The following is a 27,629-nucleotide window of genomic DNA, read 5'->3' on the forward strand; positions in this document are numbered from 1 at the left end:
AGGGAGCTTACAGGATTGATCGAGAGCTTAGCTTTTCACAATAGTCCAGTGAATAAGAAATGCTCCTGACAAACAATCAATGATAGGATAATCACTCTTTATCCCCGTCCTCATTCTTACCTTCTTTCTTTCAGGAGAACAGGGTTCAGAAGTCAAAAATCTTTATAGATGCCGCTTTTAAATTAAGCAGAAAATAGACATTGACATATTTGTTAATCTCCCCTAAATCATTACCGGGGCTGGCTGCTTTGCTGTACAAGGAGAGAGGGGTCCTTGGTGTGCTACAGAAGGGTCTAACTAGCTTAAGAGCAGCCTTTTATTTTTAGAAAATAAAATTTAGAAAACCCTTTTCTTTCCCTTCCTTAAAACAAAGTACACGGGGCTGCCCCGTGGCCGAGTGGTTAAGTTCGTGTGGTCTGCTGCGGCAGCCCAGGGTTTCGCCAGTTCAATTCCTGGGCGCAAACATGACACCACTCATCAAGCCATGCTGAGGTGGCATCCCACATGCCACAACTAGAAGGACCCACAACTAAGAATATACAACTATGTACCGGGGGGCTTTGGGGAGAAAAAAGAAAAAAATAAAATCTTTAAGAAAAAAAACAAAACAAAGCACACAAATTCTTGGCTTTCTCATGTGCACTTTAAAATAAATACATTCTCGGGGCCCCATGGCCTAGTGGTTAAGTTCGGTGCAGTCTGCCTCAGCAGCCCTGGTTCGGTTCCTGAGTGCAGACCTACACCACTTGTCAGCAGCCATGCCATGGCAGCAACCCACATACAAAATAGAGGAAGATTGGCACTGATATTGGCTCAGAGTGAATCTTCCTCAGCAAAAAAATAAATAAAATACATACATTCTCTACTTGGTGTTTTTCCTTGCTTTGACACTTTTTTGAGGTAATTCTTGAACTGCAATCAGAGGCATTACTGAACAAATCAAACAAGGTGGCCTTTGGAGGAATGCTTTGTGATCTTCCTAGTCTCAGGAGGGCCAGGGCATTACAGGTATTTATTGTGTTATTCTTTCAAAGCTCTAGAATAGCTTAACTGGGTAGACAAGACCTTTGTTAGTCCAGGAGCCAGCCTCCTCTGTCTGTCCCACTTGGTAAGGGCTTGTTCACAGAGTGCTCTGCTAAGCCTGTAAGTCCGTCCCATCCCATCCCTGCTCCCCACACCCTGTACCCAGTGCTGAGCTGTGCTCTTGACTCCTCTCTAACACAATGGCCCAACTCTCCAGCTGATTGCCCTTTGCTGGCCACTGCCAGGATACCTGCTTGGCTGCCTTCACTACCATTTACTGTGGAAGAACACAGGCTTTGAAGACAGCCGGACCCAAGTGTAAATCCTGACTTTGCTACTTAAGAGCTGGATGCCATTTGGCAAGTCACTTTACATTTTAGATGCTTGGTTTTCTCATTTGTAAAATAGATACCCTGCCTGTAAGGTTGGGTCTTATAAGGATTAGAGATGATGTATGTAAAGCAATTTGGAAAAAGCTCAGTAACATGGAGGTATTCAGCTTGGTAGCAGTGTTAATAGCTGACTTAAGTCTGAATTAGTGACTTAGGAGCTCTGTGGTCCTGAAAGCATTGAGTGTGGTGCCCGGCACGTAGTAAGTGCCCAATAAATGGTGTGTAGTGCACATATCTATATGTGTGTGTACCTGCCCAATGTTGGTTGTTTTCCCAGAGGGAGAATGTTGGAAGGGTCTGGAACTCCCTATTAGCCATATCCATGGTCTTGCCATCTCTTGCCCCTCAGCAGGGCTGTGATTCCACCTACTGTTGTGTTAGTTCTTGATCTCACAATAACAGGAGGAGCTACCTTAAATCTTGGGTCTGACCTACAGAATGAGAATTATTAGAGACATCGTCTTAGTCTCAGTTGTGGAATGGGCCTAAGGTGGAACTTCAGCTTTACCAGCCAGGAGTCTGCCATCATCATTAAGCCTTTTCTGAAATTAAAGGGATCCTGCTGCTGAAGCACTTGTCCTCTGCCCCACTTAAGCAGGGAAAGACAATGTAACAGTGTTTGGGAGTCACGCTCTTGCACTTGAGTCCCTGCTCTGCCCCTTTCTAGCTTTGTGACCTTGGTAAGTTACATAAATTCTCAGTGCCTCAGTTTCCTCACCTGTAAGATGAGGATAAGAATAATACCAACCTTGGGGCTGGCCTCATGGCCAAGTGGTTAAGTTCATGTGCTCTGCTTCAGCAGCCTGGGGTCGACCAGTTTGGTTCCTGGATGTGGACCTAAACACCACTCGTCAAGCTGTACTGTGGCAGCATCCCACATAAAAGAACTGGGGTGACTTGCAACTAGAATATACAACTATGTACTCGGGCTTTGGGGAGAAAAAAGAAGAAAAAGGAGATTGGCAACAGATGTTAACTCAGGGCCAATCTTCCTCAAAAAAAAAAAAAAGAATACCACGGGGCTGGCCCCGTGGCCGAGTGGTTAAGTTCGCGCGCTCCGCTGCAGGCGGCCCAGTGTTTCGTCGGTTCGAATCCTGGGCGCGGACATGGCACTGCTCGTCAGACCACGCTGAGGCAGCGTCCCACATGCCACAACTAGAGGAACCCACAACGAAGAATACACAACTATGTACCGGGGGGCTTTGGGGAGAAAAAGGAAAAAATAAAATCTTAAAAAAAAAAAAAAAAAGAATACCACCCTCATAAAGTTGTTGAACGGATTAAACCAGGTAATAGATATAAAGCACTTAGAATAATGCCCAGCGCCCTGTGAATTATCAGCTTTGATTACTGATTATATGCACTGGGGAGCCAGGAAAAACATTTGTTTTAGTTTGGCTTATTTTTTTAACTTTCCGTTTGATATAATTTCACAGAAAAGATATAAGAATAATACAGAGGACTTGATGCCTTTTTCTCAGATTCATCCATTGTTAACATCCTGTCCCAATTGCTTTATCACTTCTGCATGCTTATGTGCATGTGCTAGCTCACTCTCTTGCTCCACATGCATACACATTTTCTTGGAACCATTTGAGAGTAATCTGTGGACATCATACTCCTTTAACTATAAATACTTACTGTGTGTTTCTAAGAACAGTCTTTCTCTTATATAACAACAATACGTTTATCAAAATCGGGAACTATAACATTGATAGAACACTGTCTAATCCATGATTCATATTAAAACTTTACCAATTGTCCCAATAATGTCCTTTGTAGCTTTTGGGGGGGGGGGGGGACGGCAGATTTGAAATCTAATCCCAGACCACATGTTGCAATTTGTTGTCAAGTATTTTTAGTCTTCTTTAATCGGGAATAATTCTTTGGCCTTTCCTTGTCTTTCATGATCTTACTTTGTTTTTTAAGAGTACAAATCACTTTTTTATAGCGTGTTCCTCAATTTGGATTTGTCTTATGTTTCCCCATGGTTGTAGTCAGATTATGCCTTTTTGGCAGGAATATTGCAAAAGTGATGTATGTCCTTCTCAGGACATCATCTGAGGAGGCACATGGTGTCAGTTTGTCATTTTCTTGGTGATGGTAACTTTGATTACTTGTTTAAGGTTTTGTTCAGTAGGTTAATCCACAGTAAAGTTACCATTTTTCCCTTTGTAATTAATAAGTAATTTGTAGGGAGATACTTTTAGACTGTGTAAATATCCTGTTCCTCATCAACTTTCATCCACTAGTTTTAGTATCCGTTGATAATTCTTGGCAGAATCAGTTACTGTGATGGTGGTAAAATGATGATTTTTCTAATTCCATCATTCCTTCTACGTCTATTAATCGTTATCTGCTAGAAGGGAGAGCTTTCCCTTCCCTTCTCCCTCCTTTAATTATTTATATCAGGGTGGATTCACATTTTCTTACTTTATTCCATAAATATTGTCTCTGATAATAAATATCATTATCCTATTTTGATAAATTTGATGCTCAAATTGTCCCTGATTTGGCCAGTGGTTGGGTTTAATTGTCCCAAACTGGTCCTGTGTCCTTTTAACATGTCCCAATCATTTTTTGAGTGCTTCCTTGCTTTTGGTGACAATACATTCCAGGCTCATCTTATATTTTTCCTGCCTCAGCCCTGGAATCAACCATTTCTCCAAGGAGTCTTGGTTCCTTTTAGTAGAGAAGGAAAAAATGTGTGCTTCCTTGTCAAGGATGTTATAACTGAGACATCTCATTTCAGAGGAGACAAGTCGGCCCTCCTCCCATAAGTCCAAGCAGATCCACACTAGAGTGAATGGGCCTTCATCTTACCCCACACTGTGAGGCCCAGTGCTGCCATGCTGTTTCCCTGGTTTGGAAAGAAGTCTGCTGAGGTGTCAGGGGCCTAAAGCAATAGGTTAGTGATTGCCCTCTTTGTGAAAGCCCAAGAAAAGATGGCCTTCAGCATTCTTCAACAGTTTTAAAGTAATTATGAGTTTAAAAAAATAAAAATAAAAAAAGAGGTGGAGTTGGGTGTCCAAAACCCTCATAAAAATGAAACTAGATACTCTAGTTACATCCCTGTTCTATTAACATGTGTTTATGTATAATACTTATGGCCCACTCAGCAGCCCGAGACTGTTCATGGCATATGATTCATAGTGACATAAAAAGCAAGGCCTGTTCCCAGACAGACATGCTTGAAATAGACCTTTCTCTTCTGCATCCCATCACCTGTGGTCATGTATTTATTTGTCAGCTTTGGTGACAAAGCACTTCAGATTGTCCCCAGCACCAGGGGCTATCACCTATTGCTCCTTCATTTAAACTTACTCCTCCTTACTAGGCAGGCAGCTAAATTTTCAGTATTAATTGCAACTTCCATTCTGAGAGTAATTAGGAAAAAAAGCACAACGTAGCAGCATCTGTACTGGGACACTGTAGATTGGGGTTGGAGAAGTGGTCCTCCTTGTTATAAGGAATTTCAAAGTCTCCTATCTGTTGAGTGAGGATACTGTGTGCTTTCTAAGCTCAGTAATCCAAATGGGCTTTGTGAACTGCCTTTTTCTTTTCTCCTCTTTCTTTTCTTTTAGCCCAAGAACTAGAAAGTCTTTGTCACTGTGGTCAGGGGTTGGTTCTGGCAGAAGCTGCCCAGGTAGGAGACTAGGGGCTGGCTAATCCACTGAGCTGGCATAAGACACACAGATCTGGCTCTAATTAGATTGGATTCTATTAGTTTCAGGTTAAAAGTATCCAAAGCTGAGATTAGAATCTGTGGACTAAAGCAGTTTACAACTTTAGAAGTCATTTGGAGCCTTATCAAGGTGGGTGGGTGACTGGTGTGGACACGAGGAAAGAAGAGCTGTTGGTTTGTGCTCAGAAGTGTAGGGGATGTCCACACTCGGAATACTCCAGTCGCTCTGATGCTGGTCAGCAGGGCATGGTCATGGTGTCCTTCATGGGAAAGGCGGGGCCTGGCTGTCAGTCAGTGAGATGATGAGAGACACAGGCCCCAGGTGGTTGTTTGCACCTGCTCAGGGAGAGGCCTGGGGAAAGGGACTCACTCCCGTGGCTGCTTTCATAATTGTGATCTCCACAGGGAAAGGAGGAGGACATGTTGGCTCCCCATGGCAAGGTAAGGACAGGTCTGGCATCTCATGGAGTCCAGTTACTCAGCAAAGAGGTGGCGAAGACAGTGGAGAACGAGGTCACAGAGGGAGGGAGCTGCTTCTGGGCAGAGAGATTCCTGGTCACCACAAGGCAGGTCTGATGGGCAGGTTTATTTAATTGCAGGCACCCCAGAGCTAAGTGCAGCTGAGCGGAAGGAGCTGGAGAACAAGTTGAAGGAGCGAGAGGAATTCCTGATTCCCATTTACCATCAGGTAGCTGTGCAGTTTGCTGACTTGCACGACACACCAGGCCGGATGCAGGAGAAGGGTATTATTAATGTAAGTACAGTGGTTGCCACTTCTCCTGACTTGTCAGAGACCCTCGAGTGAGCAAGTGTATGTCTCGTGCACACAGGCTCACAAGCAGGGAGCTGTTAGGGCTGGATTAGAACAGCTTGTGCAGATCAAACCATTTTCAATTTTTTTGGAGAGACTTTTCCCTTTTTCTATATCCATCATCATCCTAAAACAACTTAGGATTTAGGTTACCATGGACTTCTCAGGAGGCAAGCTCCATTTTACTGGTGGGAAACTGAGTCACATGTGCCTCCATTGGGGACAGCTGCCCAGGTGGTCCTCAGGCTGTGGGGATTACTAGTGTCAAGGTTCCAGCAGCAACTAATTCACTGCACTGTTTGATCTGCATGCAAGGTATTTGAGCCATCTGCTCAGAACCAATTGCTCCCTCTCTGGTTACCTGGGAAGTCACAGCCCCTTCCCCAGAACATTTCAGCCCTGGGTGGGGTTAGCGTTAGCCTGGCCCAGCCCTGTGCACAGTGCTGTGGTCAGCAGAATGTCGGGGCTGCTTTCTGAACTGGGGAGACATCTCCAGGGGCTGGGAGCTCGCAGCCAGCTCAAGTCTCTGAGAGGCTTACTGGAGAGTAGGTTTTTGTGCCTGTAGAGTTCCCTCTGGACTGGGCACTAAGTGGGGATTAGAGCTGGGGAGTGACTAAGTTTATTCTTGTCTGTATGTAGGACATCCTGGATTGGAAAACATCCCGTACCTTCTTCTACTGGCGGCTGAGGCGTCTCCTGTTGGAGGACCTGGTCAAGAAGAAAATCCACAATGCCAACCCTGAGCTGACTGATGGCCAGATCCAGGCCATGTTAAGGCGCTGGTTTGTGGAAGTGGAAGGGACAGTGAAGGTAGGTGGGTGCCCTCAGAGGAGCCTTCATGCTGTGCTCCTTACCCCCACTTGAGGACTGCAAGGCTTGTTGTCCAAGAGTCCCCAGGCCTCTAAGGGCAGGAGTAGAAGGGAAGCATAAGGCCTAAGCCCTGTTTCCTCCCCTCACCATAGCACGTCATGATGGCTTACTAGAAGAGGTGGTAGGGCATTTTTTGCAGGTCATTCATTCAGCAAACTTTTTTTAATACTTACTACATATCAGACACAGCATTAGGCCCTGGGGACATGGCAGGGACAGAGGCACACGTTGTTCCTGTCCATACAGAGCTCACCATCTAGAGGGGGAGAGATTGACCAAGAGGTCACACATACAACGGTGAGGCTGATGTTAAATAGAGCAAACCCAGGAAGTCATAGAGCACAGAGAAAGGACACCTGACCCACTGTTTGGGAAGGGGGAGGAGAGTCTGGGAAGACTTCTAGAAGTGATGTCTCAGCAGAGACCTGAAAACAAAGTAGGAATGAACCAGAGGAAAAGATTGGAAGGGGCTGTGGGAGGAATGTTCTAGGCAGAAGGAACAGCATGTTGCAAGGCCTGATAGCAAGAATGTTGTGCATCTAAGGTACAGCAGATATTTCCGGATGCCTCGGAGATTGGGATTGTGCATGGCCGTGGGAGCTGTGTTGAGGGGTTTGGACTTGGTCCTGAGGTCTGTGGAAACTTAGCAGCAGGGTGACCTGCTCTGATTTGTATTGTTAGAAAGACCACTCAGGAGATTATGTGGAGGGTGGAAGTGAAGGAGGCAGGAGCAAGAAGCCTAATAGGAGGTGATAGTAATTTAGGCAGTAGGTGCTATAACCACAGCTAAAGATCATCTGATTTCAAATCTGAGCTGGAAGGAAGTGTCCACCCTGCCTGCAGGGAACTATGAATCTGGCATCTTCTTGAGGTGATCTCACAGAGATGGCACATGCCTTGGAGCAGTGACCCCGCTGAGATGGTGTCCCTGGTGCTGTCGCCCCAGAGCTCAGGATGGGGTGGGTCTGAGGCCAGGACAACCAGACACCAACATGAGCACCAGCATTTGCCCTTGGAATTGTGGGCTGCACAAGACAGTCCACAGAAGCATAGGAAAGAAAGGCTAGAACTTTTATTTCTGTTTATTTGTCCTAAGAAAAAGAAAGAAATTAACCTTTATTAGTAGCTGGTATATGGATTAAAAGTAAATCACATATGTCATATATACATCTTACAGAATATTGATAGTATGTGCTGGAAATATGTTTATCTCTTTTCCTGATGGCTCTGTGATCAAAAACATTTGGTGACTAGGTTAGAGTATTGAGGGAGGGCTGGATGGCAGGCACTCTAGCCTCTTCCTGGGAACTGTTGCCTGAAGTCTCTGCTGACTGTTCTCAGGAAGGAACCCGAAGATTTACCATCAATTTTAAAGTCAGTGAATCAGGATGCTTCTAAGATTCACTTTTGTGTTAAGTCTACCCATTTCTTTACGACTGAAAAGCTCTGTTGGATAAATATTTCAGGTGTGCAGTTGGGGAGCGTAGACTTATGCACCATTTGGTTCAGGTTAAGGTCAGTATTTGGCATCATAATTGAGTGAGACAATTCTCTCAGTGGCTACTGGCAGGTTCTAGTGGAAGTTGGCATTGAAAGTCACGCAAGTGTAAAATAAGAGGTTGTTCTCCAGTTAAGAGTGGCCGGCTAGGGTAAATGGAGTGTGTGTGTGTGTGGCCAGAAGAGGCCTGCACTGCCTTCCTACCACATTAGTCACTAATGGTCTTGCAGGGCCTCAGTAGGCACAAGGATGAGGAGAAGGAATAGCTTCCCTCCAAACATGAAGTGAGTGGATAGTCCCTTCAGTTGCTCCTTAGCATCCTGCTCTGGGGTGCCAGTGTGTCTGGAGAAATAGGTCATTGCCATGTCTTATCAATGGAGAGAACGGTTGACTGTATGTGCACAGACTCCTGGCTGGAAATCAAATGCGGAAGACAACCCCAGCCCCATAGCTCAGGAGGAGGCTGCCTGCGTTATTGGGAACCAACTATGCCCAAGAACTGAGGCTGTTTCCCTTGCCCCCATCTATAAAAGGCGGCATTCTCCTAAGCTCTTAGTCCAGCAGGACTGCCGAGGAGAGAAAGGGAGGGCGGGTGATCCTACGATGTGGCTTTGAAACCTCGTTCCATGTTCTGCAGGCTCAGCAGGACCTCGTTTAGTGTGGGGTGGAGGATAAAATCAGCAGCGCCCTTGAGAGAAGGAAGTGTTGCAGTGTTCAAAGCCCTCCGTGCCACCTCTGAAGGGCTGACAAGGAATCTGCTGTATGTTTGGGAATGTCTGAAGACCGTCGCTGTTTTTGGTCCTTCAAGCAGTGCTAGATACTGTGTGCTGTGTCTCTCAAGTACAGAGGCTGGCTGAGTCTAGACCCTGGCTTTGCACCACGAAGTGACCCTCTACTCCGTATTGTGGTTACTGTAGGCAAAAACGTTCAGTGAGAGGCAGCTATCAGCTGTGCTGTGTGTTCTTTTTTCCCAGAGAATTTGTTTTTTTAATCTTAATCCTGAAAAAAGAAATTCTGGTACAGAAAATTTGAAGACACAGTGATGTTATATAACTGAGCAGTGTAATTCTTTTATTTCCCCTGGAGGAATCTGTTACCATGAGTTATGGGATTCTGTTTGAGTCCCCTGAGACAGTCCTATTGTAGGAAATAGCAGGGTTTATAGTTCATAGTTTCACTGCAGGCAGAAGAAAAGCATCACTCCAGCTCCCTGAAAAAAATAACAAGAACTTAGGTTTAAACTGGGTCATTTCATGGGCATGTTTTCTCTCTTGATTCTTAGATCCACAGTTTTGAAGTGTATGGTTTTTCAAACAGACTAATTTTTTCTCCTAAGCCCCAGCAGTAGAAATTGAGATTAGAATTCTGTATGGAGCAATGAAAAGAACATGGGTTTTGAAATCTCACAAACTTTTTGGATCCCAGCTTTGCCATTTACTGGCATGGACATAGTATTTAAGCCTCCATTTCCTGATGTGTGAAATGAGGATGATATTGGGCTGGCCCGGTGGTGCAGCAGTTAAGTTCGCACATTCCACTTCGGCAGCCTGGGGTTCACCAGTTCAGATCCCAGGTGCGGACCTGTGCACCACTTGTCAAGCTATGCTGTCGCAAGCATCCCACATATAAAGTAGAGGAAGATGGACACGAATGTCAGCTCATGGCCAGTCTTCCTAGGCACAAAAGAGGAGGATTGGCAGCAGATATTCCTCAAAAAAAAAAAAAAATGGGGATGATATTTATTTCACAGGGTTGAGTTTTAAATGACATAAGTAAAGTATGGAGCACGGTGTCTGGCACTTAGCAGACACTCAAAGTATGCCAGTTTCCTCCTCCTGCCTCAGCACAGCATATTAGAGGGTAAAAATAACGACATAACAGAGCCTGAGAGTTAAACCTGTGTAACTTAATGGTCTTGGCGGGAGGGGGGTTGGTTCCATGAGCATAGTAAATTCTTGGATTTGGCTTGCTCTAATTTATCCTCAACCTAGGATGCCAGAATACACTCTTATAGTTACCCATTCACTCTTATTCTGGATTTCCAAGTGAGATGAGTGGTCACTGGAGGCCCTTGTGAGGAAGATAGAGGAAAAAGCACCGTCAGTATGATCGTTTGATTTCCACTGTCCCCAGAGCCTGGCCTCAAGTTACCTGTGGACAAGTCTCATCCACCAAACTTCTGATTTAGGGCCAGGGAGGGAGAGGGTGAGGCTGAACCTGGAAAGTATTGCTTGGCTCCGGGTGGGCCTGGGGCTGAGACTAGAGTGGCTCTGAGGAGATGGGGGTCCAGCGGGCCACCCCAGCCCATATGGCTGTTTGCTACTGTACCCCAAAGCCTTAGAAAAAAATCACATTGCTAGAGGTATCTCAAGGCAGCTCACAAGGTGAGTTATCTGTAGGGCATGGTAATCAGGGCTCACATCCATCAGACTCTGCCCTGGTCACTTCCCTGTACCATTGAGTGAGGAGGGCTTAAGCGCCATCTGATACATTAGAAATGAAACTTTCCAAACAGGTCATTTAGATTTTGTAAGATAGACTAATTACTACATACAATTAGTGAGGCTGAGTAGTGTCAGAGATACTTATCTGTGATGCAGAGAGAGAGAAAGTATCTGCTGAACTTATTGTAAGGCTGCTGTTGTGATGTTTAATTATCACTACTTTACTGATACTAAAATGTTCTGATTGGGATGAGCATCAGGCAGGTGACATATGGGCCCTGGCCTGTCATGAGGTTCACAGCCCAGCATTTCACACTTACTTAAAATCCACACTGGAACATTAATCAGCTACCTTTTCATAATTTTAAGGAGGGAAGTGATAATGGCTTTTTTTTCCTGGGAATAGCGTTGGCTCTTCCTTCTGAACGGCTGGAATGCTGAGTCTTAACAGCTGTTCCATGAGGGCAGACAAGGAACTGTTATACGCTAACCCAGCGGAAGGGAGCCTTGCTCTTCCTAGGTGGAGGATGTCAGCTCACTGCAGTGTATTAAACCCTCCCAGGTCTAGTGAGAAAAACCTGTGGCACTGTGAGTGCTGAAGTTCGTTGATTCTTGCTAAAAATGCAGTTGACTGGGATTTGCACCCCTTTGCCTTCATGTCCTCCGTGCTGTGGTCTGAACTTTATTGGGGTTGGGCTTGGTGGTTGTCATCCAGTTGTCCTTTGAGTGACCGGCAAATCTGTAGAGCAACAACTCTGAAACTTGGAATGCGTTGCTCTAATCCTGTCTGGGAAATTTTTTAACGTTTAATTTAAACACCTAGCATATTCTGTGGCTGCAGGAGGAGAAGGCAGAAGAGTTTTCTCTAGAGGGTAGTTGGCTTTCAAGTGTAGTGTCTTGAGCATCGTTAGAAGCAGGCATCTCGTTAGCTAATACATTACACCAATCAAGGAGAGTTATCTTAAGCCACAATTAATCTGCTCCCTGGCATATGTTGATAGGAAAGCATCATGCTGTTTCTTAATTAAAAGCAAACGGATTAAAAATGATTAATAAGAGTATTAAATATTCTCCTAAACTAAAAGCTTTGGGTTTCTTGGGTAAATCTAACTTTTTTTTCCATTCTGAAACCCAGGAAGCATTCGTTGTTTTATTTTTTCCTACCCTCGAATCTTCCTAAGTAGGGGCATGTTCAGAAGTCTTCAAGCCATAGAGCAGAAGTCTAAATGACCAGTGATGGAAATGGAAACGTCAGAGTTCAGGTGGCAGTGGTTAGGAGTCCAGGTGTATCCATCTGTACGTGGGGTGTGCAGGAGCTGGGACAACCACGTTGTGTGGACAGCATCACCACCTACCCCCTTGTCGGTACAGGTTCATGTGGCTCCTCCTCTTCTTCAGAACAAAACACTTTCCTGCCATTTAGCCTCAGAGATGTCTGTTGACCAAAGCATGGAGAGGTGGGAAGGCTCACTCAGGCTTGCACTGTCTTGGCCATACTTCTCTAACTAGGAGAGCTGATCTTTTTATCTAATTACAGAGATGGGCAATTTTGGGGCCAGTAAAAGAACTGAACAAAGAGCTAGAAAAGGGACATTTGCTGATCCTTAATCCTGGGGCTCCTTAAGCCTTCAACTGTGAAGGACTCTTTAAGAACTGTTAGAAGTGTGGAAGTCCGTTGCATGACCTATAATAAATAATCAGTCACAGCTAACTTGCCAGCCAAGTTAGAGATAGGGAAGTGCAAGTCAGAAAAGAAACAATTAGGAGGCCAGCCCAGTGGCTTAGTGGTTAAATTTGCGTGCTCTGCTTCAGCGGCCCAGGGTTTGCCAGTTCAGATCCTGGGTGCAGACCTACACACCGCTCATCAAGCCATGCTGTGGCAGCATCCCACATACAAAATAGAGGAAGATTGGCACAGATGTTAGCTCAGGGACAATCTTCCTCAAGCAAAAAAAAATAATTTTAAAAAGAGGGCTGGCCCCATGGCCAAGTGGTTAAAGTTCCACATGCTCTGCTTCAGTGTCCTGGGTTCTCAGGTTCAGATCCCAGGTGCTGACCTGCTCCACTCATCAGCCATGCTGTGGAGGTATCCCAGATACAAAAAAAAAAAGATAGAGGAAGACTGGCACAGGTGTTAGCTCAGGGTGAGTTTTCCTCTCACACACACAAAAAGAAACAATTATTATTTTTTTGTTATTATTTATTTTATTTTTGGAGGAAGAATAGCCCTGAGCTAACATCTGCTGCCAATCCTCTTTTTGCTGGCCCTGAGCTAACATCCGTGCCCATCTTCCTCTACTTTATATGTGGGATGCCTACCACAGCATGGCGTGCCAAGCAGTGCCATGTCCACACCCAGGATCCGAACCAGCGAACCCCGGCCACCAAAGCAGAACATGTGCACTTAACTGCTGCACCACCGGACCTGCCCAGAAACAATTATTTTTAAAGGCACGAAATAGAAAGTTAGAAAACAATGACACAGTGCAGTGCCCAGTTGCTTACTGCCTGATGCCTCTTGAAGGATGTGATGAAAATGTTTCCTGTGTGCCTCGCTGGCCCTGTAGTCACAGCTGTGGCTTTGGCACCTTTGCTTACACTGTACAGTTTTCCTGAGCCACATCTCAAGCCTCAAAGCCTCTGAGACTCCCTAATGCACCCACCTATTAAATTACAGCACCAAACTCATTGTCATTCTGACTTTGACTTCGTTAGTGATAACAGAGAAGGATAGCGCACCTTTAAATGACGAGCTTTGTGTTTAATTGCCCAAACAAAATGACATAAATATGAATGAGCCCTAATGGTGGTACTTGGTTTTCCGGAAACCGTTAACAAAACGATTCCTAAATGATTTGTAAAGAAAATGAGAGAAGAGAGCAAGGAGAAGGCTATTAGGTTTCTAACACACTCCTGAATTATTATGTAGTCAACTACCCAGGAAATACTCAGCTAAATGATCTTGAAAAAAAGGAGGCAAGAGGTGGTTTGTTGAGACTTTCAGGGTTATAGACGTCTTGACCCTTTGGAATACTCTCATAGAAAGTAAAATGGGGGGTAGGTTTCTGACCCGGTGGCTCTCCCCTAGCGGCAAGACTTCCCTCACGTCAGTCCCCCTCTGTGCCTTGTTGAGAGACTGTGGCTCCTTCTCAGGAGACTTCCGCTGCCAGGCAGCTCATCTGCCAGGCCTGGCTGGGGCTAGAGACTTACATTTTAGTTGTTGTGTCTCAGTTCCTCAGAAAGCACACACTTCATTTTTAAACCGCCTAATAAACAACCTTTCTCAATCAGCACTTGACTACACAGTTTGGGCTTTTAACTATTTCTTTCAAATCTGTCTGGTGATTAAATTCTCTTAGCCTTTGTGGAATAAGTAGGGACATAGAGGGACAGGACCAGAGTCAGAGTGTGAGCACTGATGCCTCTGGAGGGAGGACCCAACTGGACGCTTCAAATATGCATGGAAAGGAGGAAAGGGAGAAGAGGACAGCTCCTGCCTTGAGGCCTGTTTCCTCCTCCTCCTCCAAACAGAATTGTGAACAACTTTTTTGCATTGAGCAGCTTTTAGAGTGAATTTTCCAGATATTGAATAATCGGTGTTTGACCAGGAGTCATCTGTTCGCAGGCCTACGTTTGGGACAATAACAAGGATCTGGTGGAGTGGCTGGAGAAACAGCTAACAGAGGAAGATGGTGTTCGCTCAGTAATAGAGGAAAACATCAAATATATCAGCAGAGACTATGTCCTCAAGCAGATCCGCAGGTGAGACCCGCAGGGGGAGCTCCTCTGTAGGAGAAGTGGGGCTCACTTCTTTGGAATGGAAGATTTAAGAACAAATAGTGGGATGCTGAGGCCTTACGATCTTTGTGGTCTCTTTGTTTGAGATGCTGTAATTGACCCACAGATAAAATCGAGCCCTGAAGTCCCATTCCTCCTCAGCTCCTGGTCCCCAGGGGCACTTAATAATCTCTGCTGGACAAAGGCTTAGTGCTTTGTGCCCAACTGTTAGTTCCAAATGCAGGTACTCAAACTGGATGAACCTTTCTGAGAGGAAAGCCGATCCAAGGTAGTTTCTGGGAAACTGCCTCCTCTCCCCCAGCCGAGAGTCGGCTGTGTTCTAGTCTTTAGTCTTCTCCATAGGACGGGTCGTGGAGACTGCTGGGGACATTTTCAAAAACATTTTATGGAAACGTTTCACTTATAGAAAAGTTGCAAAACTAAAAAGGGTACAAAGAACAAATCTGTACCCAGATGTATGTGTTACTCACATTTCACCCCATTTGCTTATTTGTGTTTGTTTGCTCTGTGTGTGTGTGTATATATGTTTTCCTTTTTCTCAACCACTTAAGGATAAGTTATATATATCATGGCCCTTTACCCCCAAATACTTCAGTGTGCATTTGCTAATAGAGATATTCTCTTACATAACCACAATAAAATGATCAATTTTAGTAAATTTAGCATTGATGGAAACTTTTTATCTAACCCACCTTTTGTAGAACATTGCTCATTTTGACTTTGTCTGATGCTTCCTCATGATTAGATTCAGGTTGTACATTCTCGGCAGAATATTAGCATATGTGATGATGGGGTCTTCACAGTACCACATCTGAAGACCCACAATGTCATCTGCCCCTCCTGATGTTAGTTTTGTTCACCTGGTCAAGGTGTTACTCGATTTCTCCACTGTATAATTACTGATTCGCCTGATAGGCAGTCTCTGGGGAGATAGTTTGAGGCCATGCAAACATCCTGTTCCTTATTAGAATTTCTGCCTAGATTTGGCATCCATTGATGATTCTTGCCTGAGCCAGTCTTTACAGTGAGGTTGCGAAATGATAACTTTCCAACTCTAGCACGTCCTCCACAATCACCAGTCACCACTCCAGTTCTTCTGTAAGCACAAGTCCTCTTTCCTCCTCCATTCATTTATATATTCATTATTGGTGTACACTAATGAATTTCTATTTCAGTGATTTGTAATTCATTATTAGACTTATTTTGATGCCCAACATATCCCAGATTTAGCCGGTGTGAGCACCTCCATGCTGGGTCCACTATCTTTGTGACATGCCCCCACTGGTTTTGTTTTTTGTTTTTGAAATACTTCCTTACTTTCTGACATAGCAAAATGTTTCCGGTTCATCTTGTGCCTGCCTTGCTGCTGGGGATATTTTTCATGTAGGAAAACAAGTCAGGTGAGGCGGTGGTTGAAGTGTCTGCAGGGGACTCTGTCAGCATGTTGATTGGGCAGTTCTCAAGTTACCCTGATCTAGATACTGCCACCTCTTTTTTTCACCATCCCAAATCTTCCTCTCCAGCTTGGTACAGGCCAATCCAGAGGTTGCCATGGATTCGATCATCCATATGACCCAGCACATCTCACCCACTCAGAGAGCAGAAGTCGTACGGATCCTCTCCACGATGGACTCCCCTTCGACGTAGGAAGAGCTTCCTGCCCATCCCTGCCCTGCTTCTGGAGAAAAGGGCTAGAGCTGCCTTTCACAACAGAAACCACTGTCATGAGAAGGCACAGGAGGCCCAGCACTGGGATCAAAGAGGCATTTTGCTTCCCCTTGAATGTTTTCAGGTTATGCATGACATCCTAGGATACAGGGTCACAAGCCCCTATTCCAGCCCACTGGTCACACCTGTCCCATTCAGTATTTATTACCCTGGCTGTGACAGCAGGTTCTCTCTGCCTGCACAGGACCTGCGAAGGCAATGAAGGGTACAGCACGTACCATGAGGTCTTACACAAAAGCAGGGCTGCGCCTCCTGTCCTGACAGCTCCTTGGTCCCAGCCTTCCCTCATTCCTGGCCCCATGAGCCTGCAGCCACAGGCAGCAGAGGAGGGCTGGGCTAAGGCCATAGGCCCAGCACCAGGTCTGGGGAGAGGGAGAAGCCTCGGGTTCGTTCCGTTGTTTCTTTACCCTCACGTTCAGCCCAGCACATGCTAAGCGCTGGAAGAGGAATCGTTCCCAGCCCAGTCACACCAAGGTACCTGTTTATGAAGAAAAATTAGAGCATGAAATCTGCAAGGTCCGTGGGAATTCAAAGATGAGGGCAAAACCATAATACGAGAAGCAGAGAAAGCAAATAGACTAAGTCACTGTTGTGGATTTTGGGGGCCTCGACCTTGGGCTCAGTTCTCTTGGAACAAATAGAAAGACGGTTGACCTGCCACTACCCTGCATGTCACTGCTCAACTACCTGTTACACCTGGCGGGAGCTGTAAAGCCAGAGCATGAGAGCCTTCCTCCAGGGGCCCCAAGGCAGTGCTGCAGCCTGAGTTGGCAGAGGAGGAACCAGGTGGAATTGCCTTTTCTGTCATTGATCCCACAGGGAGAGTGGGCCAGATAGTCTCTCTTTTTAGAACTTAGAAGTTTGTTACTATTAAGCCTGGAGCTTTGATAGTTACAAAGGGGAATAGTGCCTACCGAGTCACTCGTCTCTATTTCCAAGGCAACTCTCCCAGTTGCTGACACTCCTACTCCCTTCGGGTCCTATCTCTTCCTGGAATGTACACAGGCTACAGGGGCAGCAGGTCTCCCTACAGCTGCTGAAAGGAACCCTGGTGACATCTATGCTCTCGGCACCAGAAACTGGCCTTCTCCAGCGTGGGGAGGCTCCCAGGGAACACAGACTCCACGTGACCTTAAGATTATCTACAACTCCGTCATGGTGCTGCTGTCTTCCAGGCTCACTGGTCCTTTCCTGGCCAGCAGCGGGGGCCTCTTCACGGGTGGTGGAAAGAGTTTGTTTATTTTCAACAACCAGTTTATTCAAGGAAAGAGCTTACTGATTCCCCTGTTGGTATTCCTAAAGCAAGAGTGGCAGGTGATCAGGGCTGGTGGAGCATTCAGTTCCTACGGTGCAGCTAATTGCATTTGTCACTGGTGACCAAGGAGGAAATCACTAAGACGTTTTAAAAGCAGTGGTATGCACACTTTTGTACAAGCTACAGTTTTGAGCCTTAACCCTATAGTTCACACACAAGAAAGAGCTGCACCTCCCCTTTCTTCGGGAGCTGTGTAGATCGGCACTGTGGCTGCATCATCGCTGGCTGCCCCCAGGAACTCAGAGCCCCAGCCAGGCTGCCCTGCTGCAGGTGTCTGGCACCGTCAAAGAAGGGCAGGGAAAGGTGGGGAGCAATTCAGTCCAGGAGGAAGCATCTGTTGTTCCTGGTATCTCCTTACCCAGTAAGTAAGAATTGGATTCCTCTTTGACCGATTATTCCTCTATACTTTTCCGCAGTAAATAAAACTACACACACCTACAGGTTATGGAATGAAGTCATGCACTCCCTCCCCAGTTGGCCTGTCCTATCCTGTGCTCGCCCTGGCCTTTCTTCAGAGGCAGGGCAGGTTATACTCATTTTACTTCTCCCCTCTGCCAAATTATGACACATTAAATGAATACATTTCCTCTCTACAACCCTGTAATGCCTACTCCCCTATCCCTGGCGCACTTGACTTTAGGTCTTACCCGGGACAGGGACTTTTCATGTGGGGAAGTCAGATAGAGCCACAGAACATGAGTGATCTGATATTCCCACAGCCCATTACACATGCAAGGTTACTGAGGCAGGAGGAGTATAAATGATGTATTGACCAAGACTTGCTTGAGCTGAGATTGCCATATTGTCTGTCTACTTTGTTCACAAAGCAGCCTTCACTTGTCTCATTGAGAAGTCGATGGACACATACCCTGATGAGCAAGGAGCTTCAGTCAAATGTATTCTTTTCACATTTTGCTGAAATAAACTTCCACATTTGTAGAAGAGTCGCTGTTTATCCTTTCAGTCCATACCCAGCCACCTCATGCTTGTCCCACTCTGAGCAGGGGAGCATTCAGCAGTGGGGAGGGAGCCCCAGCTCCTCTGCTGAAAGGAGAGCCACTGTAAGGACAGAATGGCCTGCATTGCTTCTGCAGTGACAACATTCAGAGATTCAGCGGCTTTTCAGATACGCAGACCCTTGATGGCCTGGGCAGTTTCGTGGGTGTACTTAAAGTCGACATAAAGATTTGAACCTCTTGGTTTGCATGATTTTGTGGGGTTTTCTGGGTCAAGTGAATAGTGAGCCATTTTCAGGAATTATCTCAGGCCACTTTTATGGAGAGATTTTAGGTCCTCTTAATAATTTAGCTACTTAATGGATTTTGAAGGCTAACGTTGGGCACAAAAAGGCAGTAGGGACAGGAAACTCATGATTGTGTGCCCTTAACCCTCTGCCTCAGTTTCTCTCTGAATCCATGTAGTTGAAGCAGGAACAAATACCATTCCCTAAACACGTCCGAAGAGAGGTAGAGGCCGCAACAGAGGAGGAAGGGGAGCACCAGCCTTTGCTGATTGTTAAACTCAGGGCTGTCTCTCTCTCTCTCTTTGGGATGGTAGCAAAGGGTGGCTTTTTCAAAATGCAATAAAATGTTAATTAAAATATATATATATATATATATTTGATATATATATCAGTTTGAATCCTAAGCTAGATGTTCTAGAAAGTAGAACAAGAAGGGAGATTCAGGATCCAGGGGGAAAATTGCTATGCTTTGCCTCTAGCTGTTGCACTCCATGGGCAAGGAGTCCTGGTCGGCATAGAGGCCTTGGGCCTTCTTCCCTTCTCCCTAAGGAGGCAGATGAGAGCCAGACCCCAAGACGTGAACGTGAAGCTGTCCCTCCTCTCAGCCACCACCTGCTGGTGGTTCCAGGGAAGGTTGACAGGATGAGTGGGGAAAGATTCTGCTTCTGCCTCTGGGAACTTACCTGATAGGTACAGTGCTTTCATCTGTTGAGGAGTGATATTTCCTTCATTAGTCTTTTGTGTGTGTGTGTGTGTGAGGAAGATAAGCTCTGAGCTAACACCTGTGCCAGTCTTTCCTCTATTTTCTATGTGGGATGCCTCCACAGCATGGCTGACAAGTGGAGTAGGTCTGCACCGGGATCCGAACGCATGAACCTGGGCCGCTAGGCGGAACACCCAGAACTTTAACTATTTGGCCACGGGGCCAGCCCCCATCAGTCTTTTTAAAAAAGAAAATTTAAAACTTCCATTGGTATTACTTTGGGGTAATAAGGAAAAGATTGAACAGTGAGGGTTCTGTGTTCTAGTCCTGAGCCCACCTATATTTCCCCAACTGAAAAACAAGAACACAGGGACCCGTGCAAGTGCCTGCTGACCATCACAGGGAGGACCCTTCCCATGTGCGAGGCTCTGTGCCAGGCTGTGGTGAGAGGCCTGGAGAGGCGCTGAGCTGGAAACCTTGCTTCAGATGCTGGCTCGTAAGCCTGGGCACAAGAAGGGTAAAATCCGGGCCTGCCCTGATCCACACAATGAGGCAGAAAGTGCCAAGGGCCACAGGAGTGGTGCAGACAGTTAAGGGCTGAAGCCTACTGGCAGAGAGAGGCTTCCAGCCGGGAGAGTAAAACAGTATCCCAAGTCGGGCACCGGCATTTGCAAAGTTATTCAACTAGGACTGTTGAAGAGGAGCACAGCAATCATTTGGGGGAGGATGGATAATGAAATCTGAAAAAGCAAGTGGGCGACAGATTGCGATGATCTTAAAGTGCTGGGCCAGGGAACAAGGTATGTCCTGGAAAGAGTGGGACACCTTTGATGATTTGAGGGCATGGAAAGACTTGGTGTAAAAGTTTAGAAAGTAGCCTAATTGCATAAAAAGAGCACAGCCTTGGGTGCCAACAAATCTCCATGTGTGTGTGTCCCCAAGCTGGAGGGTCACCCAGGATGGTAAGCCCAGGCCACCCCAGGAGGAATAGAAATAATAATGGGTGAGTGCCAGCTATTCTCAACAGTCCAGAAATCCTGCACGTTCCTCAATCAGGCGGCAATGGCTCATGTTGTTTTCCTGATGACTAAGGGTTTGACCAACTCGGAAATAGTACTGGCTACTTCGTGCTGGCCAGAAGCTCCAAGGAGCAGTTAATAATAAATAATGGGAACAGGACATCTTCATAAATGCAGTATTTCAGTAAGCAAAATCTTCCAAAACATGGGATTCCCTGTGGTTGGTTGAAGGGTGAAATGATAACAGAGCCTCAGCTCTGAGAGGACTTGGGACCACCCAGTTGGCTCAGCCTGTTAGAAACTGTAAGGAGAGGAGACAGACCGTAGCTCAGAGGGGGCTGAATGATGGGCCTAATCCCAAACAGTCTGATTCTATGACTGGCCGTCTGGAGTGAGCAGGAAAGACAGGGTAAGGAAAGACAGAAAGATGTGCAGGCCCTGGATTAGGGAAAAGCTAATAGAGTATTTTTGCCCATATTGACAGGTACTTTCATGGCCACTTAAAGAACATAGGCTTTGGAATAAGCCTGGGTTCAAATATCTGGTCCTTCACTCCTGTCCTTGGAGAAATTCCTGCCTCCTCAATTTGTGAAATGTGGATAATAACAAGGACCTCAAAGGGGCTTTTTGAAAAGTTACCTTAAATTAGTTAACATGAACCAAGTGGTAAGCATTAGTAGCAAATTCTCAATATGTGTCAGGTTTTTTCATGCCCTGCCCCTTCTTATGCTGACAAGATAGGGGACCTTCATCGCTCAGGAGTACCTTCCCCCCATGAGAGCAGGATCTAGAGATTGTCTCTAGGCACTGAGTTACGTGGACACTAGGCAAAAGCATCATTGAGAAGTGCTATAGTCTGAATGTTTGTGTCGTGTCCCCCACCCCTAAAGTTGATATTTTGAAATCCTAAACCCCACAGGTGATGCTATTAGAAGAGGGGGGACCTTTGGGAGGTGCTTAAGTCATGAGGGTGGAGCCCTCATGAATAGGATTAGTGCCTTATAAAAGAGGATCCAGAGATCCCTTCCCTTTTCCATTATGTGACAACACAGCGAGAAATCTGCAACTCAGAAGAGAGTCCTCACCTGACGGTGCTGGCACCCTAACCTCAGACTTCCAGCCTCCAGAACTGTGAGAAATAAACTCCTGTTGTTTATAAGCTACCCCAAATAGCCAGTGGTATTTTGTTAGGGCAGCCCAAATGAACTAAGAAAAAAACGACCAGGGGTGAGATGCTGCTGGAACAAATCTAAAAATGTGGAAGCAGCTGGGTAGAGAGGGAATCTACCTCATCATAATAAAGGCCATATAGGACAAGCCCACAGCTAACATCATACTAAACAGAGTAAAGCTGAAAGCTTTTCCTCTAAGATCAGGAACGAGACAAGGATGCTCACTCTTGCCACTTTTATTCAACATAGTACTAGAAGTCCTAGCCAGAGCAGTTAGGCAAGAAAAAGAAATAAAAGCATTCAAATTGGAAAGGAAGAAATAAAACTATTTGCAGATGACATGAATTACAGAAAACGTCACCAAAAAACTTAGAATAAACGAATTCAGTAAAGTGGCAGGATACAAAATTAATATACAAAAATTAGTTGAATTTCTATACACTAATGAACCATCAGAAAGAGAAATTAAGACAATTCCATTTGTAATTGGATCAAAAAGAATTAAATACCTAAGAATAAGTTTTACCAAGGAGGTGAGAGATCTGTATACTGAAAACTATAAGACATTCATGAAAGAAATTGAAGAAACTCAAATGAAAGATAATTCCATGCTCATGGATTGGAAGAATTAATATTGTTAAAATGTCCATACTATGTAAAGCAATCTACAGATTCAGTGCAATCCCTTTCAAAATTCCAGTGGCGTTTTTCACAGAAAGAGAATCCTAAAATTTATATGGAACCACAAAAGACCCTGAATAGCCAAAGCAATCTTGAAAAAGAAGAAGAAAGCTGGAGGCATCACACTCCCTGATTTCAAACTATCTCACAAAGCTATAGTCATCAAAACCAGTATGATAGTGGCATAAAAACAGACACATAGATCAATGGAACAGAATAGAGAGCCCAGAAATAAACCCACTCATATGGTCAATCAATGTACAACAAAGGAGCCAGTAATACAGAATGGGGAAAGGACAGTCTCTTCAATAAATGGTGCTGGGAAAACTGGACAGCCACATGCAAAAGAATGAAATTGGACCCTTATTTTACACCATACACAGAAATCAACTCAAAATGGATTGAAAACTTGAACATAAGACCTAACACCATAAAACTAGAAGTAAACATAGAAGCTTTTTTTTTTTTTTTGAGAAAGATTAGCCCTGAGCTAACTACTGCCAATCCTCCTCTTTTTGCTGAGGAAGAGTGGCCCTGAGCTAATATCCATGCCCATCTTCCTCTACTTTATACGTGGGACACCTACCACAGCATGGCTTTTGCCAAGTGGTACCATGTCCTCACCCAGGATCCGAACCAGCAAACCCTGGGCCGCTGAGAAGCAGAACTTGTGAACTTAACTGCTACTCCACCAGGCCAGCCCCGAGGCTAAGCTCCTTGACTTCAGTTTGGGCAATAGTTTTTTTGGATTTGACATCAAAAGCAAAGGCAACAAAAGGAAAAATAAACAAGTGGGACTACATCAAATTAAAAAGCTTCTGCAAAGGAAACCATCAACAAAAATGGATTAAAAGGCAACCTAGGGAATGGGAGAAAATATTTACCAATCATATATCTGATAAAGGGTTAAATCCAAAATTCATAAAGAACTCATAACAATGCAGTAGCAAAAAACAATGTGATCAAAAAAAGGACAGAGGAACTGAATAGACATTTTTCCAAAGATGACAAACAAATGACCAACAAGTACATGAAAAGGTGTTCAACATCACTAATCATCAGAAAAATGCAAATCAAAACCACAATAAGATAGCACTTCACACTAGCCACTATTAGGATGACTGTCATCAAAAAGACGAGAGAAGTGTTGGCGAGGATGTGGAGAAAAGGAAACCCTTGTGAACTGTTGGTGGGAATGTAAGTTGGTGTAGCCACTATGGGAAACAGTATGGAGATTCCTCAAAAAATTAAAAATAGAACTACTGTATGAACCAGAGTTCTCACTTCTGGGTACACATGTCCAAAGGAAATGAAAAGCCTGGCTGCCCTACAGTGGGTCCTTGAGCAGCAGCACAAGGGCGTTTTGGAGTCTTGCTTTTCCTGGAATGCAAAAGGAGAAGGCAGAATGAGAAGATCCCTAAGATCTCTTCCGGCTCTAGAAAGATTCCAATCTGGGATCGTGGATGAAGCTGCAGTCTAGATAAAAATATTCCATACCCAGTGGCATTGTCAGTAATAGTAGTAATCTCACTGGCAAACAACAGACCAGCAGCCAAGCCAAAAATTTAACAGGCTGGGAAATGAGACAGCTATAGGGGACCTTGATAAGCTCTCCATGCAGGAGAGATCAGAGAGGGTCCAGGCTATCCACCCATCCCTAACTGACGGTGAACCTGTAAGCACATGAAGAGGAGACGCAAGAAGGCTCATCAGAAAGTCAAAGCCAGGGTAGGCTTAAAAACTGCCTACATTTTTAATGTGCATGCGCACACGCATGCATGCACGTGCACACACACACCCCTATCAAAAGAAGGTGGACGCCTTAATGGCACAAAGTCTTTGAGCACAACATCTGCCCAAATCATTGGCTGACCATTAGGTGATTGGCTGACCATTAGGCACAAAGGTGATACCTAAGAATCTAGGCTTAAAAATAAGAACAAGAATTTCTAAAAAGAAAAAACTAAACAGAGACATCAGCATCTGCACACCACAGCAGAAACAGAATCCACAGATTTAGTCAAGTTATTGAACAAACCAAAACCAAAACAAAAAGAACCTTCAGGGAGAAAAATCAGAATCCATAGTTGCTGTGATATATTATCAAAAATGTCCAATTTTCAACAAAAAATTATGAGACACTCAAAGAAACAGGAAAGTATAACCCATCCTCAGAAGCAAAACCAAAAAACAGTTAATAGAAACTGTTTCTGTGTGGGTCCAGATGTTGGACTTAGCAGGTAAAGACTCCAAAATCAGCTATTACAGAAATTATTTTTTTAAAGTAGATTCTGAGTGAAATTCTGATACATGCTACTATATGTATAAACCTTGGAGACATTATGCTAAGTGACACGTTATGCCAGACACAAAGCGTGAAATATTGTATGATTCCACTTATAGGAGGTATCTAGAATTGTCAAGTTCACAGAGACAGAAAGTAGAATGGTGGTTACCAGGGACTAAAGCATGAGCGCAGGGTTTCCGTTTGGGATGATGACAAAGTTCTGGAGATAGATAGGAGTCATGGCTGCATAACAGTGTCAATTTACTTAATGTCACTGAACTTATACACTTAAAAAATGTTAAAATGGTAATGGCTATGTCCTGTATATTTTACCATAATAAAAAAAAGAAATTCTTTTTTTTGGTGAGGAAGATTGGCCCTGTGCTAACATCTATTGCCAAGCTTCCTCCTTTTGCTTGAGGAAGATTGTTGCTGAGCTAACATCTGTGCCAATCTTCTTCTATTTTGTATGTGGGACACCTCTACAGCATGGCTTGATTAATGGTATGTAGGTCCACACCCAGGATCTGAACCAGCAAACCCAGGGCCACCAAAGCAGAACACATGAACTTAACTACACCACCGCTGGGCTGGCCCCAGAAAAGAAATTATGGAGTTGAAAAGTACAATAACAAATGAAAAATTAACTAAAGGGACTAAACAGTAGGTTCAAGAAGGCAGAAGAGGAGCCAGCCCAGTGGCACAGCAGTTAAGTTCACACATTCCACTTCGGCAGCACGGGGTTTGCCAGTTCGGATCCTGGGTGCAGACCTATGCACTGCTTGGCAAACCATGCTGTGGCAGGCATCCCACATATAAAGTAGAGGAAGATGGGCATAGATGTTAGCTCAGGGCCGGTCTTCCTCAGCAAACAAGAGGAGGATTGGTGGTGGATGTTAGCTCAGGGCTAATCTTCCTCAAAAAAAAAAAAAAGGCAGAAAGAAGAATCTGTGAACTTGAAGATAGAGCAATAGAAATTATCCAAAGTGAAGAACAGAGAGAAGAATGAAAAATGCACAGAACCTCAGAGACCCATGCAACAGCATCAGGTCTACCACTATATGTGTAATGGGAGTGCCAGAAGGACAGAAGAGAGGGAAAGGGGCAGAAAAAATATTTGAAGAAATAACGGCTGAAAACTTCCCAGACATGACAGAAAACAATCTGCAGATCCAAGACGCTCAATAAACCTCAAGGAGGATAAACAGAGAGATCCATACCTAGACACATCACAGCCAACCTGTTCAAAGACAAAGAAAATCTTGAAAGAAGCTGGAGAAAAACAGCTCATTACATATAGAGGAATGACAAAACAAATAACAGCAATGGAAACAATGGCAGCGGGCTGATAGATTCAAAGTGCTACGAGAAAAAAGAAACCTGCCAACCAAGAATCTTATATCCAGCAAAGTTATCCTTAAAACAAAGATGAAATAAAGACATTCCCAGAAAAAAAAGACTCTAAGAATTCATTGCTAGAAGACTTGCCTTACAAGAAATATTCAAGGCACTCATTCAGGCTGAAAAGAAATGATTCCAGATGGTAATTTGAATCTATGCAAAGATACAAAGAGCCACTTGAAAAGGTAAATATACGGATAAATATAAAAGACTGCATGTGCTTAGTCTCTTTTCTTTAACTTCATTAAGAGATATAAGATTGCAGAAAACAATTTTCTCTCTGTATTGTGGGAGTTATAGCATATAGAAATGTAATGTGATAATCACACAAAGGAAGAGGAAGAAAACTTGAGCTATATTGGAACCAAGCTTCTATATTTTACCAGAATTAAGTTAGTATTCATCTCAAATAGATTGTAATGTGAATACCTAGAACAACCACTAAGAAAATAAATAGTACGTACTATTAGTAATATGTAAGTCATGTATCTAATAAGGGGTTAATATTGCAGAACATATAAAGAACTTCAACAATTCAACAACAGAAAAACCCAAACAACCTGATTTTAGAATGGACATATGACTTGAATAGACATTTCTCTGAAGATTATATACAAATGGCCAATAAGCATATGAAAAGATGCTCAACATCACTATTAGAGAAATGCAAAACAACCACAATGAGATATCACCTCACACCCATTAGAATGGCTTCTGTGAAAAACACAGAAAATAGTGTTGGCAAGGATATGGAGAAATTAGAACCCTTGTGCACTCTTGGTGAGGTGGTAAAATGATGCAGCAACTATGGAAAACTGTATGGTGGTTCCTCAAAAAAATTAAAAATTGAATGACCATATGATCCAGCAATCCCAGTTCTGGGTACATGCCCAAAAGAATCAAAAGCAGGGTCTCAAAGAGAGATTTGCACATCCGTGTCCACAGCAGCGTTATTCACAATAGGATGCAGAAGCACCTAAATGTCCACTGACTCATGAATGGATGAGCAAAATGTGGTACAGAAATACAGTGGAAGATTATTCAGACTTAAAAGGAAAGAAGTCCTGTTACATGCTACAACACGCATGAAGCTTGAGGACATTAAGCTTAGTATAAGCAGTCACAAAAAGACAAATACTGTATGATTCTATTTATATGAGATATCTAAAGTAGTCAAATTCACGGAAAAGAAGGTAGAATGGTGGTCACCTGGAGGTGGGAGGGGGAAATGGGAATTGTTGCTTAATGGGCATAGAGTTTTGGTTTTGCAAGATGAGTAAGTTTTGAAGATCCGTTGCACAACAATGGGAATATACTTAACATTACTGAAAGGTGCGCTTAAAAATGGTTAAGATAGTAAATTTATGTATCTTAAGAATAAATATATAGTAAATACAACAATCGAATTAAAATGGGATACTTTTTAACACAAAAGAAGGCAGTAAAAGAGAAACAATTGGACAAAACCCTTAATAATTACATTAAACTTGAAATGACTAAACACTCCAATCAAAAGGCAGAGACCGTCAGACTAGTTAAAAAACAAATCTGGGGCTGGC

The 27,629-nt window shown here is 44.2% G+C and overlaps 1 protein-coding gene across 8 annotated transcripts in view; it reads left to right on the forward strand.

Annotated features, from left to right (window-relative positions):
* ACACA (acetyl-CoA carboxylase alpha) overlaps positions 1-18,508 on the forward strand; it is a 267,372-nt gene extending 248,864 nt beyond the window's left edge. For all 8 annotated transcript variants that reach the window (XM_044745744.2, XM_070482836.1, XM_070482837.1 and 5 more), the window contains 4 exons: positions 5,700-5,854; positions 6,551-6,721; positions 14,349-14,485; positions 16,045-18,508. In XM_044745744.2, the coding sequence (XP_044601679.1) occupies positions 5,700-5,854; positions 6,551-6,721; positions 14,349-14,485; positions 16,045-16,168 (587 nt within the window). In that variant the 3' untranslated portion in view covers positions 16,169-18,508. The remainder of the gene's footprint in view (positions 1-5,699; positions 5,855-6,550; positions 6,722-14,348; positions 14,486-16,044) is intronic.
* The last annotated feature ends 9,121 nt before the right edge of the window (positions 18,509-27,629 follow it).

The sequence above is a fragment of the Equus asinus genome, chromosome 13 (assembly GCF_041296235.1).
Source record: "Equus asinus isolate D_3611 breed Donkey chromosome 13, EquAss-T2T_v2, whole genome shotgun sequence".
Lineage (NCBI taxonomy): Eukaryota > Metazoa > Chordata > Mammalia > Perissodactyla > Equidae > Equus > Equus asinus.